We start from the raw sequence: 19,083 nt of genomic DNA on the forward strand, positions 1-19,083 counted from the left end.
CTTTAGTAGCAGTGGAGCTGTCCTTGCGATTATTTTTTCCTTGTTTTGATTTCTTCAATGCAGCCAAGTTGACATCATCATTATCTAATGATTTTTGGGCATCATCCATATCCTCATCACACGACTCAATGGAGAAAATATCATCAGGACATGATGCACTTGCCCCGCTAACATGTGTCTTATCAAACAATATACGCAAATCATCAAGATGCTTCGATCCTTATTTCCTGAACCTCACATGGTTGCATTTGATTCCTTTTTCAGAATTGTTACATCTCTAAAATTAAATGGAAAAGTTAGCACATCACCACATATAAGAATGAATGAGTCAATAATGAACAATTAGAGTACAATTCTTACAGCAAGGTGTTCATTCCACCATTCCTTCCAGCATTCAACAGTTTTATTTGTCTCGTTCCATCCAAATCCAGTGGCAGCATTCTTGAACTCCATGAATCAACTATGTTCCTTTTTTATATTATCCAACTTGTTCTTCATTTGCTTCTTTCTTTGCTTCAAATCAGTTTTTTCTTCATATTTAGATCTCAAATTTTTCCAACCAGTCATAGTGATGGACTCCGGCGTGCTGCTCTTCTCTGTGAGGAAAGCCACCCACATGTACCTTGTGGCGTCATCTACCAGCAATAGGTTGTAGCGCTGACCTCCTGGAGTTGCCAGTGTGATGGGGCCGCACAAGTCGCCGTGTACGAGTTCAAGCGGTTTGTCCGCCCTATACTTGGCCTGCTTGGGGAAGGGGGCGCACCGGCAACTCCAGGAGGTCAACGCACCATGCTCTTCCACCGCATCTGCTGCAGGATCCTGAACTTGATGTGCCCGAACCGATCATGCCACCGCCAGGCATCGTCGCCACGACGTGCAGTGAGGCAAACCGGCCTCGCGACCTCCAGTCGCAGCACATACAGCATGTTCCCGCTGCAGGGAACCCTTGCTAGAAGCCGGCTCTCTTGATCACCACTCTGCAAGACACCATCCTCGATATGAATCTTGGACCCGATCTCGTCAAGTTGCCCAACTGAGATGATGGAGTTGCGCAGCTTCGGGATGTGGTAGACCCCATCTAGGGCCTTGTGTTCCCCGTTCCTCCCGGAGAAGATGACGGTGCCATAGCCCAAGATAGCCACGACTGACCCATCACCGAACTTGACCGAGCTGCGCACGGCCTGATCGAGGTGGGAGAAGACGTCGCACCGTTCCGTAATGTGGTTAGTGGCCCCTGTGTCCAGGTACCACCCTTCCATCAACTCGTCGTCCCGGCCCGTGCCGAGGTAGACTTGAGCCTGAGGCTCCTCGACGCAGGTCGTCGTTGTAGCCGCCGTTGCAGGCGGGGGAGCTGGCTCGCGGCCGACCCCGTGGTCGCCCGAGTGCTCATCAGCCACCTTCTTGACAGTCTCGACTACTTCTTTGACTTCCTGCACAGCAAACAACTCAGTTTGCGGCTCCTTCGAGTGGTTTTCCACGCAGACGACCGTCTCGACTACTTCTTCAAGTTCCTGCACAGAAAATAACTCAGTTTACGGCTCTTCGAAGTGATTTTCCATACAGACTGTGCCATGAACAGGCACAACTCTTCTTTCGCCTGGGCCAGGTGCGCTTGCCCCTTCTTGGGCTGCTTGCACTCACGTGCCCAATGGTCAGCACGGCCACAATTGTGGCAAGTGTTGTCGCGCAGTGGCTTCCTCACCTCACCGCCATCAACTTGTTTCTTCTTTGGAGCCGGCGGATGCCGCCGCCGACTCCTCTTGCCTCCGGATCTGGACGGACCCTCGCCCGACTCACGATCTCGCTGACCCAGCACATCAGCATAAAACACCTTGCCGGAGTCACGATTTGAGTCGGCGCGGTCCATGCGGTCCTCTGGCGCCTTCAGGCGCCCAATCACCTCTTCCAGCGAGAGGGAGGAGATGTCCAGCAGCGTCTCGATGGATGTCACCAGATGCTCGAACCGAGGTGGAACCGATCGTAGGAGCTTCTCCACTACTCGCTGCTCCTTTATCTCCTCATCCAGCTCCTCTAGGTTGATGACGAGGTTGGACAGGCGCAGAGCGAAGTCGTCCACCTTCTCGCCGCTGCGACACGTCATGGCTTCGGATTCCCTCCGCAGCTACTGAACCCTGCCCTTCTAGACTTTGTCGCTGCCGACGCACATCGTCTTGATGGCATCCCATGCTTCTGCAATAGACTTCTTCTTGGCCACCCGCGGCACCATCTCTGGCGGCACTGAGAGGATAAGGACCTCTCTGGCCATGCAATCTTCCTAGAAGTCGCAATCGTCATACTCGATGGCGTCCCGGAGGTTGCGGGCTTGGAGCATCACCTTCTTGACCAGGTTCCAGTGGGTGTAGTTGGATCTTGTCAGCGTCAAGTACTTCACACTACTTGACTCCTTCACCACCCTCAGAACAGCTGGCCACTCCCCATCCCGGTAAAGCCTCCCGCGCGGGGAAGGGGAGGGACGCCTCCGGTGGCGACGCGAGGTCACAGAGCCATTCGACGATGACTCCCCCCCCCCACCCCACATCTTCCTCACCAACCGGCTTCTTCTCCTTCTTCACCTGCCGCTTTGGGTCTTCTGGCCGTTGATCCTTGGGCGTCAGGTCCTCCTTCCTAAGGAGACCTTCTTCACCCTCGACCGGCTTCTTGCTCTCCCTCGAGCCACGCCTAGACCTAGCGAGCTTCCCGGATGGAGACATTGATCCAAAAGATACTTAACCTAGGCTCTTGATACCAATTGTTGGAAATCCACCTCCCACCGAGTGGTTTCTCTAGCACTATCGAGTAGTTTGCCTAAGCTTGGAGGGGATGAACACACACATCTTTGAGGTTGTTTGCACTAGAGCTCCGACTGGATCCGTGCTGCCGCTGTGAGCTTTGATTTAAATAGGTGTTCCAAAGGGACATGGTACAATGAAGTGGCGCCGGATACAAGACCGAACGCAAGTTACAAGGAGATAGGATCTTGGTCCACGGGGCTGCACGCAGGCAGTAATAGGAGGGGTGGCCGCAAACTACGACCAGTTAGATTAATCCTAGATGCTGCCTACACACAATGGTTAATGCTCCAACACCGGCGTCCGCTCGTGGATGACGTCGTGCCAGTTCCGGCAGACGATGCGGAGCCACCACCGCCTAGTCGCCTGGAGGAGGAGCAGGATCTCCACGAAGACGTCCGTAGGGAGGTTCCAGCCCTCGTCCACTACGGCGGCTGTAGCTTCGTCGCGGTCAGCAGGCGCCGCCCCAGCCGCCGCCGGCGCCATTGCCTGTGCAGAGCTTGCCCGGCCCTCGCTGATCTGGATCGGCCTCTCCCGTTTCAGGTGCACGAAGGCTGCGCGTGGCCGGGATATATGCCGGGGATCATAGCAAATTTGAGCGCCAAGGAGGCGAATACTTCCGGATGGATCGACTCAATTGAGCGCGTCCCTGACATCTCTTTGATTTTGTTAGGAAAAAAGAACAGATAAAAGCCCAAAACAACACGCAATGGCCACACCTGGGCTCGGCCCATCAGCCAATCATCGTTACTCAGCCCAACACAGAAGTGCTTGCTGGATTTCGTAGGTCCAGAAAATTCTTCAATATTTCTCAAAAATGTTGTTTTGTCACTTCAAAAATAAATAATATGGGAAACTGCCAAACTGGCTGATGAGATGCGTCCTTGGATGTCATGGGCATAATCACCTTGTGACAGCGTGGGAGCGTATAGCTATTACATCTTTTGCATTGGTCTCATGGGGAATTATTATCGCTGGTGTATTATTTCTCAGATGAATATTTAACCAGTTTACAATGCTTATAAATCTTGGTTCAATCGTTAATCAGCTGTTCTTTAGGTCCCCTCAGCTTTCATATAACCATAATTGTAATTTCTTGTCTGATCTTAAAGGGTCTGATCTTGTATCGACAGGCTTGAGGCAGGAGAAGGCGATTGCAGCTAACAGCAGGTGACCCATGCTCTCGTCGGAATCTTATTTTGCATATCCTTAGCTTCCAATGTGTACCTTTTTTTGAGGGACTAATATGATCTTGTTTTGGTTCAGCTTCTCTGCTGGTACCATTCCCGTCACACGTAGAACTGGTGCGTGCTATTTAACCTTCAGTGACATAATTGGATAGGACGTTTCTTTATTTCATCCTGGCCATTTAAAAACGAACAATTTCAACTCCAGACTTCTTTTCAAAATATAGTTCCTATGTTTACATATATGGCCCTAGACCTAGTATTTTGTCAAATTTACTCTGCAAAAATTGATCCAATACATTCTTGTCCGTTTGTGCACTATAATTGCAGCATCAAGTTTATTTGTTTCTTTCTTGGATCCAGAGTTTTTGTACCCAAGAGTTGATGATATTCTCTTCTTTTCTTTTTTCAGTTAAAAGATTGAAGAGACTTTGGGATTCAGTAACCAGGGAGCAGCAGGAGCAGGAGCGGTGGTGGCAGCAAGTTATGTGCCATGACTTCAAAAGGAGGTGTGGAATCTCTGGATAAAGCAGAATCACCCTGCCTCATTTAAGTATGAATGAAGAGTAGTGTGTAGTTCCGATCAGGCTGCCTCATTGATCTGCTGGTGATGGGGGATGACGGTTGCAAGGCTCACTGCAGCTGGATGTCTTCTCCCAAGCACACATTAGAGGCTAAGCAGAAATCGAACAATAATCTTTTTACGGCACAGGTGAGTAGGCAGGTCACTGAGCGTAATTTCCACATATCATTTCTTTAGTGGTCAAAATCAAACACCACGGATCAAATCTTCATTTTTTTTTGTTTCACAAATTAAAGGATAGATGTCTCGTAGCTGCAGCATTAGTAACATCGGAAGGTAATACTACAAACTGCTTTCCGCTGATGGATCGAACCTGAATGCTATAAGAATTTGGTCGGCTTCTTATGTTTTGAGGTGAAGTTTTGATCACCAGGAACCTCAGATAAAATGCACAAGCACCCCATCAACCAAATGCCGCTAACAAGATTGGATTCCAAATGCCATCTCCACTTTAGTTCAGCCCGGCATAGTTACTATTGTACAGAAGATACTGACATGTGGAAGGCAAATTCCCTTCAAATGGACTAGGTATCAACACAGTAACCATGACTAGTAGAAAATAAATAAGTTTAATACAAAACAACAGATTAAACGAGAAGCTCTCCAGCCGAACAATATAAATAGTATACATTACAAAATCTTCTAGGTTCAAGCTGACAAAATTACATATTTGAAGCACTCATCCTTACAAAATTTTACAAGAAGATTGGTCCGAACTCAAATCAAATCTCCAAACTACAAGTTGAGAGATTCAATTGCTGCTAGAACCTCCAGTTTTTGGCCGGTCTGTGCTGCCTCCAGTTGCATAGCTTGGATGTGTTCTTTATTATTTTCCTCGAGCCACTCATCTAATTTCGACCGACAGAGGATACGTCACTTAGAGTAACAGTCATTTGGTCTCCGTTCTCCTTGAAGAAATTGGCGCAGATAGCAGACCATCCATTGATTAGATCCTTGGCATCCTTCCCTACAAGCTCATCTTTCTTATCGTTGAGCAACCTGCATGAGGCTCTTTTCATCATACACAGGAACGAATCTTGGAGCCTCAAAAAGCATCACCAGAAGAACTGCGATGGTAAGCCTTCGGTTTGCGTCCATCACGGTGTTCAACCAGGGCATAGAACGAGTCCCTTAGCGACTCGATCCCAGTCTTGCATTTGTCCACGGTTTCCCCCAGGAGATCTTCATAGCGTGCAGTTGTGTGCAGCGATTTGGATCCTGCCATCATCTTTGGTGTCTTCTTGTCAATCTCATATCTTCCACCATTGCCGGTTATTATTCCTCTGAACCATGTTTGATACTTTTCGGCCACCAACAGGAGAGTTATCCGGGCCAGGAGTCACAGGCACACTGCACTTGGCAACACCGTCACCGTATTTGAAGGTAAAGGCTATACCCGAGCCTTTCCCCATCGCCTCAACTATACCATCTATGCATTCCCTGTATCTTATTGGTAGGCTTTCGTCGCCAGTGATATCCAAGATTGCAATAGGAGGTATTATTTCCTGTGTTCAGTTAGGTCAACAAGGTCAATGTCGATATGTGGAACAAAGTGTGCAAACCGCCCTTGTGGTGGATGCACGCAGGCCAGGCGCATAGTGCTATCCATATTGCAGAGCTGCTGGAACCTTCTACGCATTCAAATACCCTTGCGAGCTTCAACCCTGGAGGTCATGGAACATCTAAAAGATGGGCTACAAACCCTCATTTTCATGAGTTTAATCATCCTTCTTTGCTGGGCAATTTGGACTACCAGAAATGGTCTCATTTTTGAAGAGCTGAAACCAACAGTACTTGTTTGCCGTTTCACTTTCAAGAAGGAACTTGATCTGCTTCAACATCGAGTGAAGCTTAAGCACAAACAACACCTTGAGGAATGGCTGACACGTTTTGCACAGATGTTGTTCTGTATTTGCTTTTCTTTCTTTCTTTCTTTCTTTGTTTCCTTGAGCTACTTGTAAGAACTTTGTTTCTGCTTTTAATATATTAACCAGTAGGGGCTGAACACCCCTCCTGTTCATCAAAAAAAAAAAACGGGGCAAGATGCCAAGATGGGGGTTTTGTCAACTAGGTCGCCACCTGTCCTAATCCAATTGTGGACTCAGCGTAGCAAAGGTAATAGTAAGAATTATAGAATGGAAACATATTCCTCTTGCCGCTCCTGTCGCGAAAATGTAACCTGAAATGGTCTAATGTTGATTATTACTTTTTGCAACACAAATTGAGGATGCCAATTTTAGGATTGAAAATATTCATGAATGGGCTTAGCCTGTAGGTAGACAGGAACCTTTAAAAACATAGATATATGTGTGTTGCTTGTATGCATTGTGTTGAGGATGGTTTTGCACCACATCCTTCCCCATAGGATAAGGAATGTTTTCTTCTGATGATCAACACATGCTACCGTGTCACTTCAATTTTAAGAATCAACTACCATGCTGATTGGATTGATTCTTTATGTAGACAGTACACGTTTGTTAATTTCTTTGGACTGTTGCTTAATATGATTGATTTTGTTCATTATGCTACTGTGTTTTGAGTTTTTCATTTCAACTTTTAACAGGTGGAGGCGGTGGATGGGCATGCTATTTTGCTATCTGGAGTATATTTGGCTGATGGCGCAGTGGGCTGTGCTACAGTACTCTATCTCACGTTCCCTTACCTCTCAAGAGGTAACAAATCTCAGCCCTTAATTTCTGTAGGAGAGCAATTAATAAAAAATCCGGTTACTCTTTCTCCAAATCACTGCACGCTAACCACCCCACATCACGGTAACAGGCCGAACGCTTCGCTCTTTCTCGGTTCGCTTTTCTCATTTTTTTTCCTTGCGTTGGCTCTCCGTATATTTTCTCTCTTTATTTTTCCTCAGTTAGCTCTCCGTGAGATCGATCAAAATACTCTGTATTAATCAAACTGGTCGACCTCGAATCTCAAAGGATATTGAGATGGACCAAAGTACAACAAAGTGTACTCTACCATGTCACTTGATGGTTTTTATCCTTACGTGGGAACACCATTGTACACGCGCCAAGAATTGTTACATTCACATGTCTTTTGAATCCCACACATGCATGGCTTAAAACGTGCATGTTATGGTGCATCTCATGCGATCAGATTAGATTAGCATGGATTAATTATTAAGAATAATCATGTTACTATTAATATGAACATTAGGGTGCACTAATTTAGCATGGTTGAATTAGATTACCTGATTAGTAAAACATAGTTAGATGTAATGAAAGATATATTGCCCATTTTTCCTGTTTTCTAAGATAAAAATTATATAAATACATATTACCCCATTGTAAGTGGGTGTCGCCGAGATCAGGAACTCGAAGGTGCAAGAAACCCTACGTCCTGTGTGGTGGTTTGTATTGCCTTAGATGATGAGATGATTAGAGAAGGTCCCTGCCCTCCCTGTCGGTGTTTTTACCGTCGGCCTACATAGGGATACCCTAAGGTAGGTGATTATTTGGTGAAGAATCGCCGGATCTGGAACTTGAAGGTGAACGCAAGGACACAAGACACAGATTTAGACAGGTTCGGGCTGCTAGAGTAGCGTAATACCCTACGTCCTGTTTGGGGGTGTTGTATATTGCGCCCTGCGCTTGAGTGTTGAGCTGCCTGTTGGCTACTCTCTGTTGGTTCTCTCTAGTTGCTCCTTTCTACCTAACTAGGTATCCCTGCCCTCCTTTATATATCCCAGGGGACAGGATTCCTAGTAGAATTACAAGGTAAGAGTCCTAGTAGGATTATAAGGTACGAGTCCTAATAGAATTACATGGAATCCTAGTAGGAATCAGACTTCCTTTTCCTCATGGGTAGCTTCCTTGCGGTACCCAGGGTATCTATCCCTGACACTCCCTTATATAGTCTAGGAGGATAGGGTTACATGGAAATCTTAACCCGATATTTGCGCAGAAATCCTACCCAGATATCTCTTCGGTGGTTTCCTTCTATACCGACTAACGAGTAGTTGCACCTAGCGTGGAGGTGGGCCATGCCCCATCCCTTATCCTATCCTAGTAGATCTATGCGGCGTGCATAGTTCCATAGCCCCGGGTCTGACAGGAGGCGCAGCCGGAGGGCTGCCGGAGCGCCGGCGGCGGCCGAACGCTATCCGCCGCCCCAAGTCCTTCGCGCGTGATGCCTAGAGCGTGCTGCTTTTTTTCTCGCGATGGATGACGCGGGGACAGGAAGGGGGCGGGGAAAAGAAAAAAAATTGAAGAGGTAGGTGCGTTCATAACCAGCGGCAACGGGATAATTGTGAGCAAAGAATATTCCCACAGCCAAAAAATTAGGGGGAAGCTGCTGTGAAAATTGAATTAAAAAAACTGCTTTTTCTATGACTTTAGATGAGAGCAATCCTTTGGTTGGCTTTTAACCTTTTCAAAAGCAAAAGCATGTTGAAAAGCTCAACCAAACAGACCCTAAGATATTGGAACTTTTATAGAAGAGGCGGCGCCGTATGTTGTGCTATTTTTAATTTTTTAATCATATATGGGATATATAGCGTATATAATATTTTTTATTAAAAATAATTGCTATTCAACTTGAATTGAAGTGGGCTCACCTCCGGGGAAAGGAGCTGTAGACTGACAGTGCCGCCGCCCGCGGGGCGGCGGTAGTCATGCTCCCGGAAGGTTGAATATTTTTTATTTTTTTTATTTTTATATTTTACTAATTTTTAAAAATATACATCTAACCGAAAAATTTGCATATCTCTACCACCGCCACCGAATGAAACGGCCACCGAATGAAACGGCATGCAGCCGGATGAACCAGCGGTAGATGCACTGTAGCAACTTTGCCGCTGGTTCATCCGGCGGAATTTTTCTTCCCTGGACAGCTTACTTTTAAAAAATTATAACTAATTTATATAGACTCGGATGGAGATAAACTTTATATAAAAATTGTAGATCTCGAAGAGATCTACAACTTTTTAGCTCATACTTTTTTCATTCGGTGCCATGTTGATGCTCAAATAGTCGACACAAGCTTCAGATCTAAAATTAAATTTTAGATCTGCAACTTTTGTTGACTATTTGAGCACAAAGATGGAACCTAATGAAAAAAGTATAAACTACAAAGTTGTAGATATCGTCGAGATCTATAATTTTTATATAAAATTTATCTCCATTTGAGTTCACATAAATTAGTTATAATTTTTTAAAAGTGAATTATCCAGTGTTCAGACCAAAATTTAAATTTTAGATTTAAAATTTATATCGATTATTGGAGACCCAAAATGGCTCCGAATGAAAAAAGTTTGAACCATAAGGTTGTAGATCTCGTCAGGATCTACAATTTTCATATAAAGTTTATCTCCTTGAAAGTGAGCTACCTAGAGAAGGAAAATTTCGCCGGATGGACCGGCGGTATGTTTGCTACAATGCATCTACCACCAGTTCATCTCATCCGGCTATAGCTGTTTCATTTGGCAGCGGTGGTATAGATCTGCAAATTTTTCGGTTGGATGTATATTTTTAAATATTCATAAAATAAAACATAAAAAGTTAAAAAAAAATCCAGAAGGCTGTGCCTTTTGTAGCAGGCTGGCTGACAACTGATGTGGTGACCGCACTGGGCCTCTGGGCCTAGCAACCGTTTCACATGGGCCCATCGCCCAACTAGAGAGGAGCCCACGGGCCTTGTAATAGTTTTTCTTACATTTAGAATTTTTTTTAAAAAATAGCTATCCTAATTTCTTATGTTTGTAAACAGTTATGTATAGCACAATAAAATCACAGTAAAAATGAACGCACGTGAAGGGCGCGCGAGGTACTAAGCCAGCTTCGCCGTTGTGCATATCACGTGCTTGAGGAAAAACCAAATTTCGAAAATGGGATTTATAATTTTCAGTAAGCTAACATTTGCTACTTCATCATCACTCGAATTCTGAGCGGCCAGAGATTCTCCGCATGAGATTCGTGTCCGTGTTGCCTTTCGTTTTCGTGCATGGTTTGTGGGCCGATTGTTGACGCACTGTGCATTTTTGTGTTGATTTTGGCCCATGTACATTTCCAAGTCACTTTGCTGGTTTTTTGTATTACTAGCTCCACTACTATCTCGGGGAAGCGCGCAAGGAGCAGCAAGATCTACGGAGACGGCCCCGGTGGGGTGCTGACCTATGCAGTCTGCAACCACTGCTGCAAAACGCAGACAAGGAGGAGTCTCAAGGGGCCAAATAAAAGTCGTCAACCCGTTTCCTTTGGTGGCTGTAGTTTGAGAGGATTTGAACCGCTTGCAGTTGCTGTTGTAGACTAATTGAAATAAATCCTATTGCTATCAAATAAATGTGCTGATCAGCACATCTCCACACATCTCATTGGGTGAATAACGAGGAGGCAGCAGAAAACAAACCAAAAAGACTACTGCTTGAAGAATAAACTGAAACGAATGTCCAGCGGTTGGAGTCCTCGATCCATCGGTCTGTACGTTTGGTGATTCACCCAGGTAAGATGAGATTCAGAAGAGGTGCGCCAAGAGGGTCATGGAGTGGACAAGAACCCAATGCAATCAGGCCAGGCAGGCAACGCAAGCAGACGCGCCCTTCCCCGGCCGGTTCTCCCTACCTCAGTCACGCGTACGGCAGCCAGCCGGGCCGGGGGCGCCCGACCTAGCAGTCGATGAGCCATCACGCACAGAAAGCGTCGATGCTGACTCGTCGTAACGACCACGGTGACTGGCGGGTTAGGGCCGGCCCGACGACAGCACGCCATGGAATAATATTGACGGCGTCGGAGGCTGTTATTCGCGTGAGATGTTAACAGTAAAAAAGGGCTAATTGCCACTTTGCGGTGCCGGGCTGTGGTAAGCCCGACCCGTGACATGTGGTGGGCCATGGCCTCGCATGCTGCCAGCAGCCAGGTCACTATAAAATTAATGCTCGGGCTATCTCAGGGCCTCAGGCAGGAGCTTGCCCATTCAGCTAAGCAAATCTTCCTCTGGCCTCCACCATCCCTTTCCCCTCCAGCGCCGGCCGCCCCTAACCCCCGAAAGAGAAGCTCCCAGCTGCAAGTCAAACTTGCCTCCTACCCTCGCCGGCTTTTCCAATCTCAATGGAACCCGATGGCGCCGCTGCCACGCTTCGGAACATCAACGACGCGATGGAGGAGACGCATCGCATAGCCTACCGCAAGCTGCAGGCCAACGCCGGCCTAGCCGAGGCTGACCCATGGCATCTCCCTGCTCAATTCGTCATGCTCATGCAGAAGAAGCCGGGGAGCTCGAGACTGTGGACACATTCTGGGTACTGGGAAGAGAAAGAAGACGACTTCATCGCGATCCGCTCCGAGGGAGGAGGAGAAGGCTCGTCCTCGCCCTCCAGCTCGCCGTGCTACGAAGGGGTTAGGAGGACCCTGGAGTTTTACGACCACAACGGCACCAAGACGGACTGGGTCATGCACGAGTACAGCCACCTCGAAGATGACATGTTTATACTGGTAACACCGACATCGCTGTATCTGCATGCTGAGAGATACAGCTGTTTTTTATGATTTTGAACTCCACTAACTCCAAAGAATTTTGTAGCTAAATACTCTAACACCAAAATTTTATGGAGCTCTGTAGTTTAAATAAATTAATTTGAAGTTTTGGAGCATCTCTTTTGCAACTCCAGAAAACTCGATTACGGATCTAAACGTGGATTTGTAGGATAAGTTACATAGAAAACCGGTTCGTTTCTTTTTTCCACCCTCGAGCGCCGCCCCCCTCCTCCCCTCTGCCCAGCGCCGAGCGCCGTCCCTCTTCTCCGGCGTCGGCGGCCGGGGCGGGCCCGCAGCACCATTCAAGGGCGGTCGCGCCGCGCTGCCGAAGCTGCTGCACGCGGCCTACAACCGTGGGGACACCTCCGTCGAGGTGCGCGTGCGCCGCCCCGCAGGGCGACGGCAGCAGGCTGCCTCCTCCCCACCGCCGGCGCCTCGGCTCCAACCGCCAGCGCTGCCTCCCTCCCCACCGCCTCTGCTCCCACCGCCGGCGCTGCCTCCCTCCCCACCGGCCCCGCACTCCCCGCTTGCCGGAGGTGAGGCGGCGGCAGAACGCGGCTCCTGCACCGGGCGGGGTGACGGTGGGCTACGAGCGGGGGGCGACGGGACCGGCGGGTGGAGGCGACGTGAAGAGCGGGCGATCGAGCGCAAATCCAAAGCACGGACGAGACGGAGCTGGCCTCGCGGGACCTGTGCCTCCAGCGTTGTTGGGCGGCCGGCTGGAGCGGAGCTCGGGCGCCACCGCCGCCGCTGAGCTCCAGGGAGGATGGTCGCAGAGAGCGTCGATGGTGGGCCGTCGGCCGGCGAACGGACTAGGGAAGAGCATGACACGTGGATCCCGTGAACCAAGGCCACGGTGGCAATACATCTAGAAAATTATATTTTTTTTAGAGTTGAGAATACCTTTGTAGCTAAACACCACATCCAGATAGCTCCAACTCCATCAAAAAAAGATATATTAGTTATTAGATTTTTTTATAACCATTTCAAATAACATCTTTGATAAATGCCGCCTCAAGCGTGGATTAATTTTGCCCATACGTTCCTTGCTTACTTGTAGGATGATATGGTTCTTCGTAAGGTATTCAGGAAAAAACGCAAAGATCGGGTCCACTCTGGTTTGAAGCGTCTTGACAAGGTCATGGAAGCTTACCGTGAAGCACTCGCCAAGCACGGTACATTTCATCCCCTGATAATTCCTTATTGTACGTGATGATGCTCCTTAAGTTTTTGGCCAACACAATTTGTAATTATACCCTTGTAAAAGTCATTTCAAGTTGCAATTACAGGCTTGTTGCTTAGATGCCACACCCGCATATTCCCTAGCTTCTCTTTTGGCCAGATTCGTGGAGTAAGCTATTACAACAAAACATTTGATCTAATGTACTACTCAATGCAAGGTTGAATCATATCAAACATGTTGATATATGGCGTCAAATTAGAACACCAAGGGTGCACTTTGCAAAAGGATTGGACATTTAGACTACTAGGATGGTAAACAGCAACTATTCTAGTTTGTAGGCGTTAATTCGCAATTATAGGTGACTTGCAGGGTGGTATTTGCATTTTTTTAATATTAGCTCTTCCACAGGTGAACAACAATGGCTGCGTGGGGCTTTAGGTGACGACATGAAGCTGATAATCTTAGGTTTGAAATTGTATGTTGTGAAAAGAAGTCTGTTCGACGAAGTTATGCCGTCCCTATGGGAAGGTTGCCAAGAAGCAGAATCTGGGTGCGGGGAGTTCCCAACTGCGTCCTCTGCTCCAGATGGAGAATCAGATGATGTTTGGCAGCACTTCACCAGGATAAACACCAAAGATCCCGATGTGGTGTACGCAGCGTGCCACCGCTGTGACAGGGTGCTCAGGGCTCATTCCAAGAATGGCACTTCTCACCTCAGAAGGCACCTTAAGACTAAGACATGTACATGCAACAACAATCCATCATCCACCACTGAGGACCAGGAGAGCCTGCGTGAGCTCCGCGCAAACCTCGATCTCTACAAGCAGGGGAAGATGGAGGGAAGGGTTGTCGACTCTCCGGACCTCAACGCTAGTGTGGATCCGTGGGATCTTCCCACCCCACGCTACTTCACGAGCTCGTTGAACCGGAAGACGCATCAGGGGCGCTGGGAGGAGATTAAGAGTAATGACAAGCTCATCGCCATCCGTATCGGTCAGTTGCCGGTGCCGCAGTACGCCGGGCTGAAGAGGACCCTGGAGTTCCACCATGATGACGGCACCAGGACGGACTGGATCATGCTCGAGTACCACCAGGTCGATGACTACAACACCCGCGACCTGCTTCTTGAGGTATAAGGATCTCTCACAAACAAATAATTCTTCAAGTAACTAGCAGCAAATACGTACTAAACATGTGAAAATTTTACTTACTTCTGTTATGTAAGAACCTCTATGGTGCATCCAGAATTCATCCAATTAAACCAGCTAGTATACAAGTTGCAGCACCTTTGTTATGCTTTCATTTTCATCACACTTGACGTGCGCTTACTTGTAGGGGAGCATGGTGTTTCGCAAGGTAATCCAAATTTTCAAAGATGCCGTCAAAGAGTTAGAAATGATGTGGAATGGGGACGACGAAGAAGAAGAGCGCTACATCGGTAGGATATATTGAACAGCTTAATCCCCAAAATACTTCAATCACTGCAGCGAGTCTTCATGTACTTCATTGCATCAATTTAGCAGTAGAGAAAACTTTGCACGAGCATCAAGTGTCAAAACTAACCTTCCGTACTTCCATCCGTTAGGTGAGCGTGAAGAAGAGGTGAAGGCGTGCATGAGCACCTTGCTCCGTGACTGCTTGCTCGGTGAGGTTGGTCAAAGTGATCAATCACGGGTTGGAAAGCGCAAGAGAACTGGTGCTCCCGGTGGCAGATCAGAAATTTGGCTGTACTTCACCAAGATTTACACCATGGATCCTGACAGGGTGTATGCAGTGTGCCACTGCTGTGACAGGTGTTACAAGGGTCACTCCAAGAATGGCACCTCTCACCTCAAAAGGCACAACAAGACATGCTCAAGCAAGCACCGGAAAGTGTAGAGGAAGAAGTCTGGCAATTCGTACTAGTTTTCGGGAAATATGAACCTTGTGAGTTGTTTTGGCTACATCTGGCCTGCTCACCCCCATTGAATTTTTCCTCTAGGCTTGTCTCACTGGATTCTCACTTGCCCTATTTTTTTTTCAGAGAACAGGAGAAGGGAGAATGCGCTGAAGCTAGGAGCGAAAAGGATGACCTTAAGCTATGTCTTTTTCTTCTTGTCAACGTTTCCTTTTCTCAGTTTGTTTTAGGCTTGATATATCCTCAAAGTACTGTCTTTCTTCAGAAAAAAATTATGATGTCAGTATGGCTAAGTTGTTGAGTGAGTTCTATTGGAGGTCTAAAAGTACTGTCTTTCTTCAGAAAATTGTAGTGTCAGTATGGCTAAGTCGTTCAGTTCTATCGGAGGTTGTTTTTTACTTTTAGGTACAATGATACGTGGGCCACCTAATCTACGATTTGATATTTGAGGAGTACTATCTTCTGAATCTAAAAGGTGGAGGTTGATTCAATAGTAAGATGTACTATTAGATTTGGGATCTGGAGCTTGCACTTTCTTTGGAACCCTACCCTATTACTCTGCTTTTCAGTGTTCGAGCTGTTGGAGGTCGATCCTGGATGGAACTGGAATGTGATGTTAAGTTGTTAACCTGTTTGCAGACTGTTCTGTGCTCAGTAATTACTCGTGCTTTGTTCTATGGTCCTGATTGGCATCAGGTCCATAAGCTTAGGATAGATCAGAAACCTGACCTGATTGGTTCAGTAAGCTAACATTTGCTACTTCATCATCACTCGAATTCTGAGCGGCCAGAGATTCTCCGCATGAGATTCGTGTCCGTGTTGCCTTTCGTTTTCGTGCATGGTTTGTGGGCCGATTGTTGACGCACTGTGCATTTTTGTGTTGATTTTGGCCCATGTACATTTCCAAGTCACTTTGCTGGTTTTTTGTATTACTAGCTCCACTACTATCATGCAGTAGGGTCTCGTCTCTGAAACTTGACTGATCAGACAACCTCCAACATTTCTAACCAGATTGCCAAAAGAGTGGAGAAAGGCGAGGTTACATGCACATCGTGCTTCGCTCTGAGTTCGTACCATCGTTTCAAGAGGCCACGGGAGAACCATTCACATAATGCACTGCCCAAGTTAAAGCCGACTACACGAATAACACCACCTAAAACATAACCCAACACCACAGTACAACTCAGCCACGTATACTAAACACCAATTGCACTCATGGCACCTTCCTTCATGGTTAAGGAGCCCATCAGCTTCTTCTTCCGGGATTCTATTACTTGAGAAAATACAGCTTTCAGCTTCATCCTTTTAGCTTCCAGCTCCTCCATCTGCATGTCATCATGATCCCGAATTCTTTTCAACCTTATACCTGAAAATAAACCAGATGCCGTTAAGAAAAGCCACAAGTTTAAGGTGTTACAAAATACTGAAACACATTCGATAATTTTTTTTCATAAAGCCCACATCAAGGAACCCCAACAACAATTACTGCAATGAAATAACTTAATGGGATCAGTACCAAAGAAGCATAGAACATATGGTACATACCCTTGTCGTGCATATCAGGCTTGACAGCAGTCAACCTGAATCAAAAGAAGACAGTTAGACCCTCAAAACTACCCTCTGATCAGAAGATAAGGAAATGTGTACAAGAAGGTTTCAGTGGAATTAAGTAGACCTGCTCTGAGCAGCTGCAAATGTAACAGGCTTGGCAGCAGTCGACCTGAATCAAAAGAAGACAGTATCAGGACCTCAAAAATACCCTATAATCAAAAGTTAACGGTAATGCTTATGCATGATGAATCAGAAGTTTTCGTTGAAATTAGGCTGACCTGCTCTGAGCAGCTGCAAACCTTTTTTCCAACTTCTTAAAGTCAGGCCCTACAGAAAATCTATCCTTACTGAAACAACTCGGTAGAATATCTGGCCCTACAAAGGTAAAGGTTAACAATGGTTAAATAAAAGCCAATTAGAGCACGTCGGTTGAAACATCAAAAAAATGTAGAAGCATTATATAGTCATGTGGCTAGAACATTTTTCTGCGGAGACAAACAGAATATCTGAAACGAAAACTAATAACTCCCATGCAAGTTGATTTGCTTATCTATCTTAAGGAACACTTTAGAAAATGAATGAGGATGTTCCCACAGTAAAAGGCAGTCTTTCTTCCTCACGAACAAGATCGGAGCACCCAGGCACTCGATTGGATGTTCCCGTACGTACTCTAGAAGCAAGATCGCGAGACGGGGCCTTCCATGTTATAGTCAGCCAACTCTATTTTCTCAGGTGCCAGAGAAAGAGTAAGAACACCTGCGTTCCAGTATACCATCCTTCCATGCAGTAGTAAGCCCCCCCTCTCATCGTTTGCTCTGTTATACTCAATGGACGGGGTATTAGTAGATCCAGCCATTACTATCAAAGCTATTGGACATCAATAGTATCGGAGTGCACCTCTTAACGAGGGTGATTTATTGGCAGTTTCCATATCATTTATTAAGTGGTCGGTTACAAGAAAACATAACGAGACAAAATTATTCCGAACCAGCATAGCCATCAACTGCAGCAGTCAACAAGCAAAAAGTGCCAAAAGTGCCACACATACAAGCAAAATATAAATGGGGTATATAGGAAATGTGGATGAATGGAGCATATAGGAAAATGTGCATGAATGGAGTACAAAAGAACACGTGTAAGCAGCCGACATTGCATGCCTTTAGAATTGCACAAGCAATAGTATCAGAATTATCCGAGCTTCTATCAGCACTACAACTTCTTGCTTATGGATGATCCTGATGGTAAACAGGTAAAAGGGTCCGATGAATGTGAAGACCTATTAAACTATCTATCCAGTGCCTACTTATAATCGACAATAAGATATTAATAAACAAGCTAGCATCATGTCAACAGTAAGGAAATGCATAATGCTACTACAGATGACCAAACAGAGAAATAGTTTCCTCATGCATGAAACAGAGAAGATACGTACGGCATGAAGGGTCATTCCGCCATACGTGGACGAAGTGAGAGGAGCGCTTCAAATGGGGTGGTGGTTTGGGCATCCAAAAGTCACTGAATTCCACCACCTTCCTCATCCGCAGGTCCACGGCAAAGATGCAGGAGCTGATGAAGAAATATACCTTGTCGGGGTCCGTGGGGCGGAGGAGTGCAAGGGCTGGAATCCTCTGTGGTGGTGTGGTGTCCAGGTAGCTCTGGTCGGCCCAGACATCAGCCAAAGGCAAAGCTGCGCTCATGGACCCAGTCCCCAGCGCACGGAGGGTCTGCAAGCGCCCACATTGTGACTACCGGCGCATTGGGGCCGCCGTGGATTTGTACATACCTCAGCCTTCCTCCGCTCACACCTTCACACAGCGGTTCATGCCACGCCTGACTGGATCCGCTGGCAGCTCGTCTAGGACCGACGGTAGCGCGACGTAGAGCAGCTCTGTAGCATCGGCGAAGGGATTCGGCCACCACCTTGTGGATTCGGCCAAGATGGCCCACCGCTCCCGCGCCGGCTGCGGCATGGCCGGCTCGGGGGGGATTCGACTTAGGGTTAGGGATCGTGTTTCCAGTGCTGGCGGAGGAAGAGGAAAGGGCAAAAGGGGACGGCCGTCCGTGTGGGCTCTGGACCTGACCTGATTTGTCTATATGGGCCCGTTTCGGTGGTACTACCGGAGTCGGATCCGATCCAGCTTCAGATCAAACAAGTATATTGTCTCTAATCTTCTAGTGATTTTGTTCTCATTTTTCTTAAAGAAAAAAGGTTGTTCTCATCATTGCAAAGTGAATCTGATTGTTCAATTTTTGGATGTGAAAATGTATAGTTGCCGTTTCTCTTGTCAGGCAGGGGATGTATTTCGTATTAATTAGAGCAGAAAACTAATTTTGTAAGCTCTACTGTGAGGCAAGAAATGTCAGCACCTAGAACTGCATGTTGACAATGTGGTAATGTGATCTGCA

At 46.8% G+C, this 19,083-nt stretch overlaps 1 protein-coding gene and 1 pseudogene across 1 annotated transcript; one reads left to right on the top strand and one right to left on the bottom strand.

Annotated features, from left to right (window-relative positions):
- The first annotated feature begins 11,480 nt into the window (after positions 1 to 11,480).
- On the top strand, positions 11,481 to 15,640 carry LOC112887673. Its single transcript, XM_025953918.1, has 6 exons — positions 11,481 to 12,004; positions 13,107 to 13,221; positions 13,638 to 14,359; positions 14,565 to 14,667; positions 14,815 to 15,155; positions 15,253 to 15,640. Exons 1-5 carry the CDS (start codon positions 11,621 to 11,623, stop codon positions 15,105 to 15,107), a joined length of 1,617 nt encoding a protein of 538 aa, XP_025809703.1. The 5' UTR covers positions 11,481 to 11,620; the 3' UTR covers positions 15,108 to 15,155; positions 15,253 to 15,640.
- A 468-nt stretch (positions 15,641 to 16,108) lies between these two features.
- Positions 16,109 to 18,719, bottom strand: LOC112887674 (annotated as a pseudogene).
- Positions 18,720 to 19,083: the final 364 nt, after the last annotated feature.

This window comes from Panicum hallii, chromosome 3 (assembly GCF_002211085.1).
Source record: "Panicum hallii strain FIL2 chromosome 3, PHallii_v3.1, whole genome shotgun sequence".
Taxonomy (NCBI): Eukaryota; Viridiplantae; Streptophyta; class Magnoliopsida; order Poales; family Poaceae; genus Panicum; species Panicum hallii.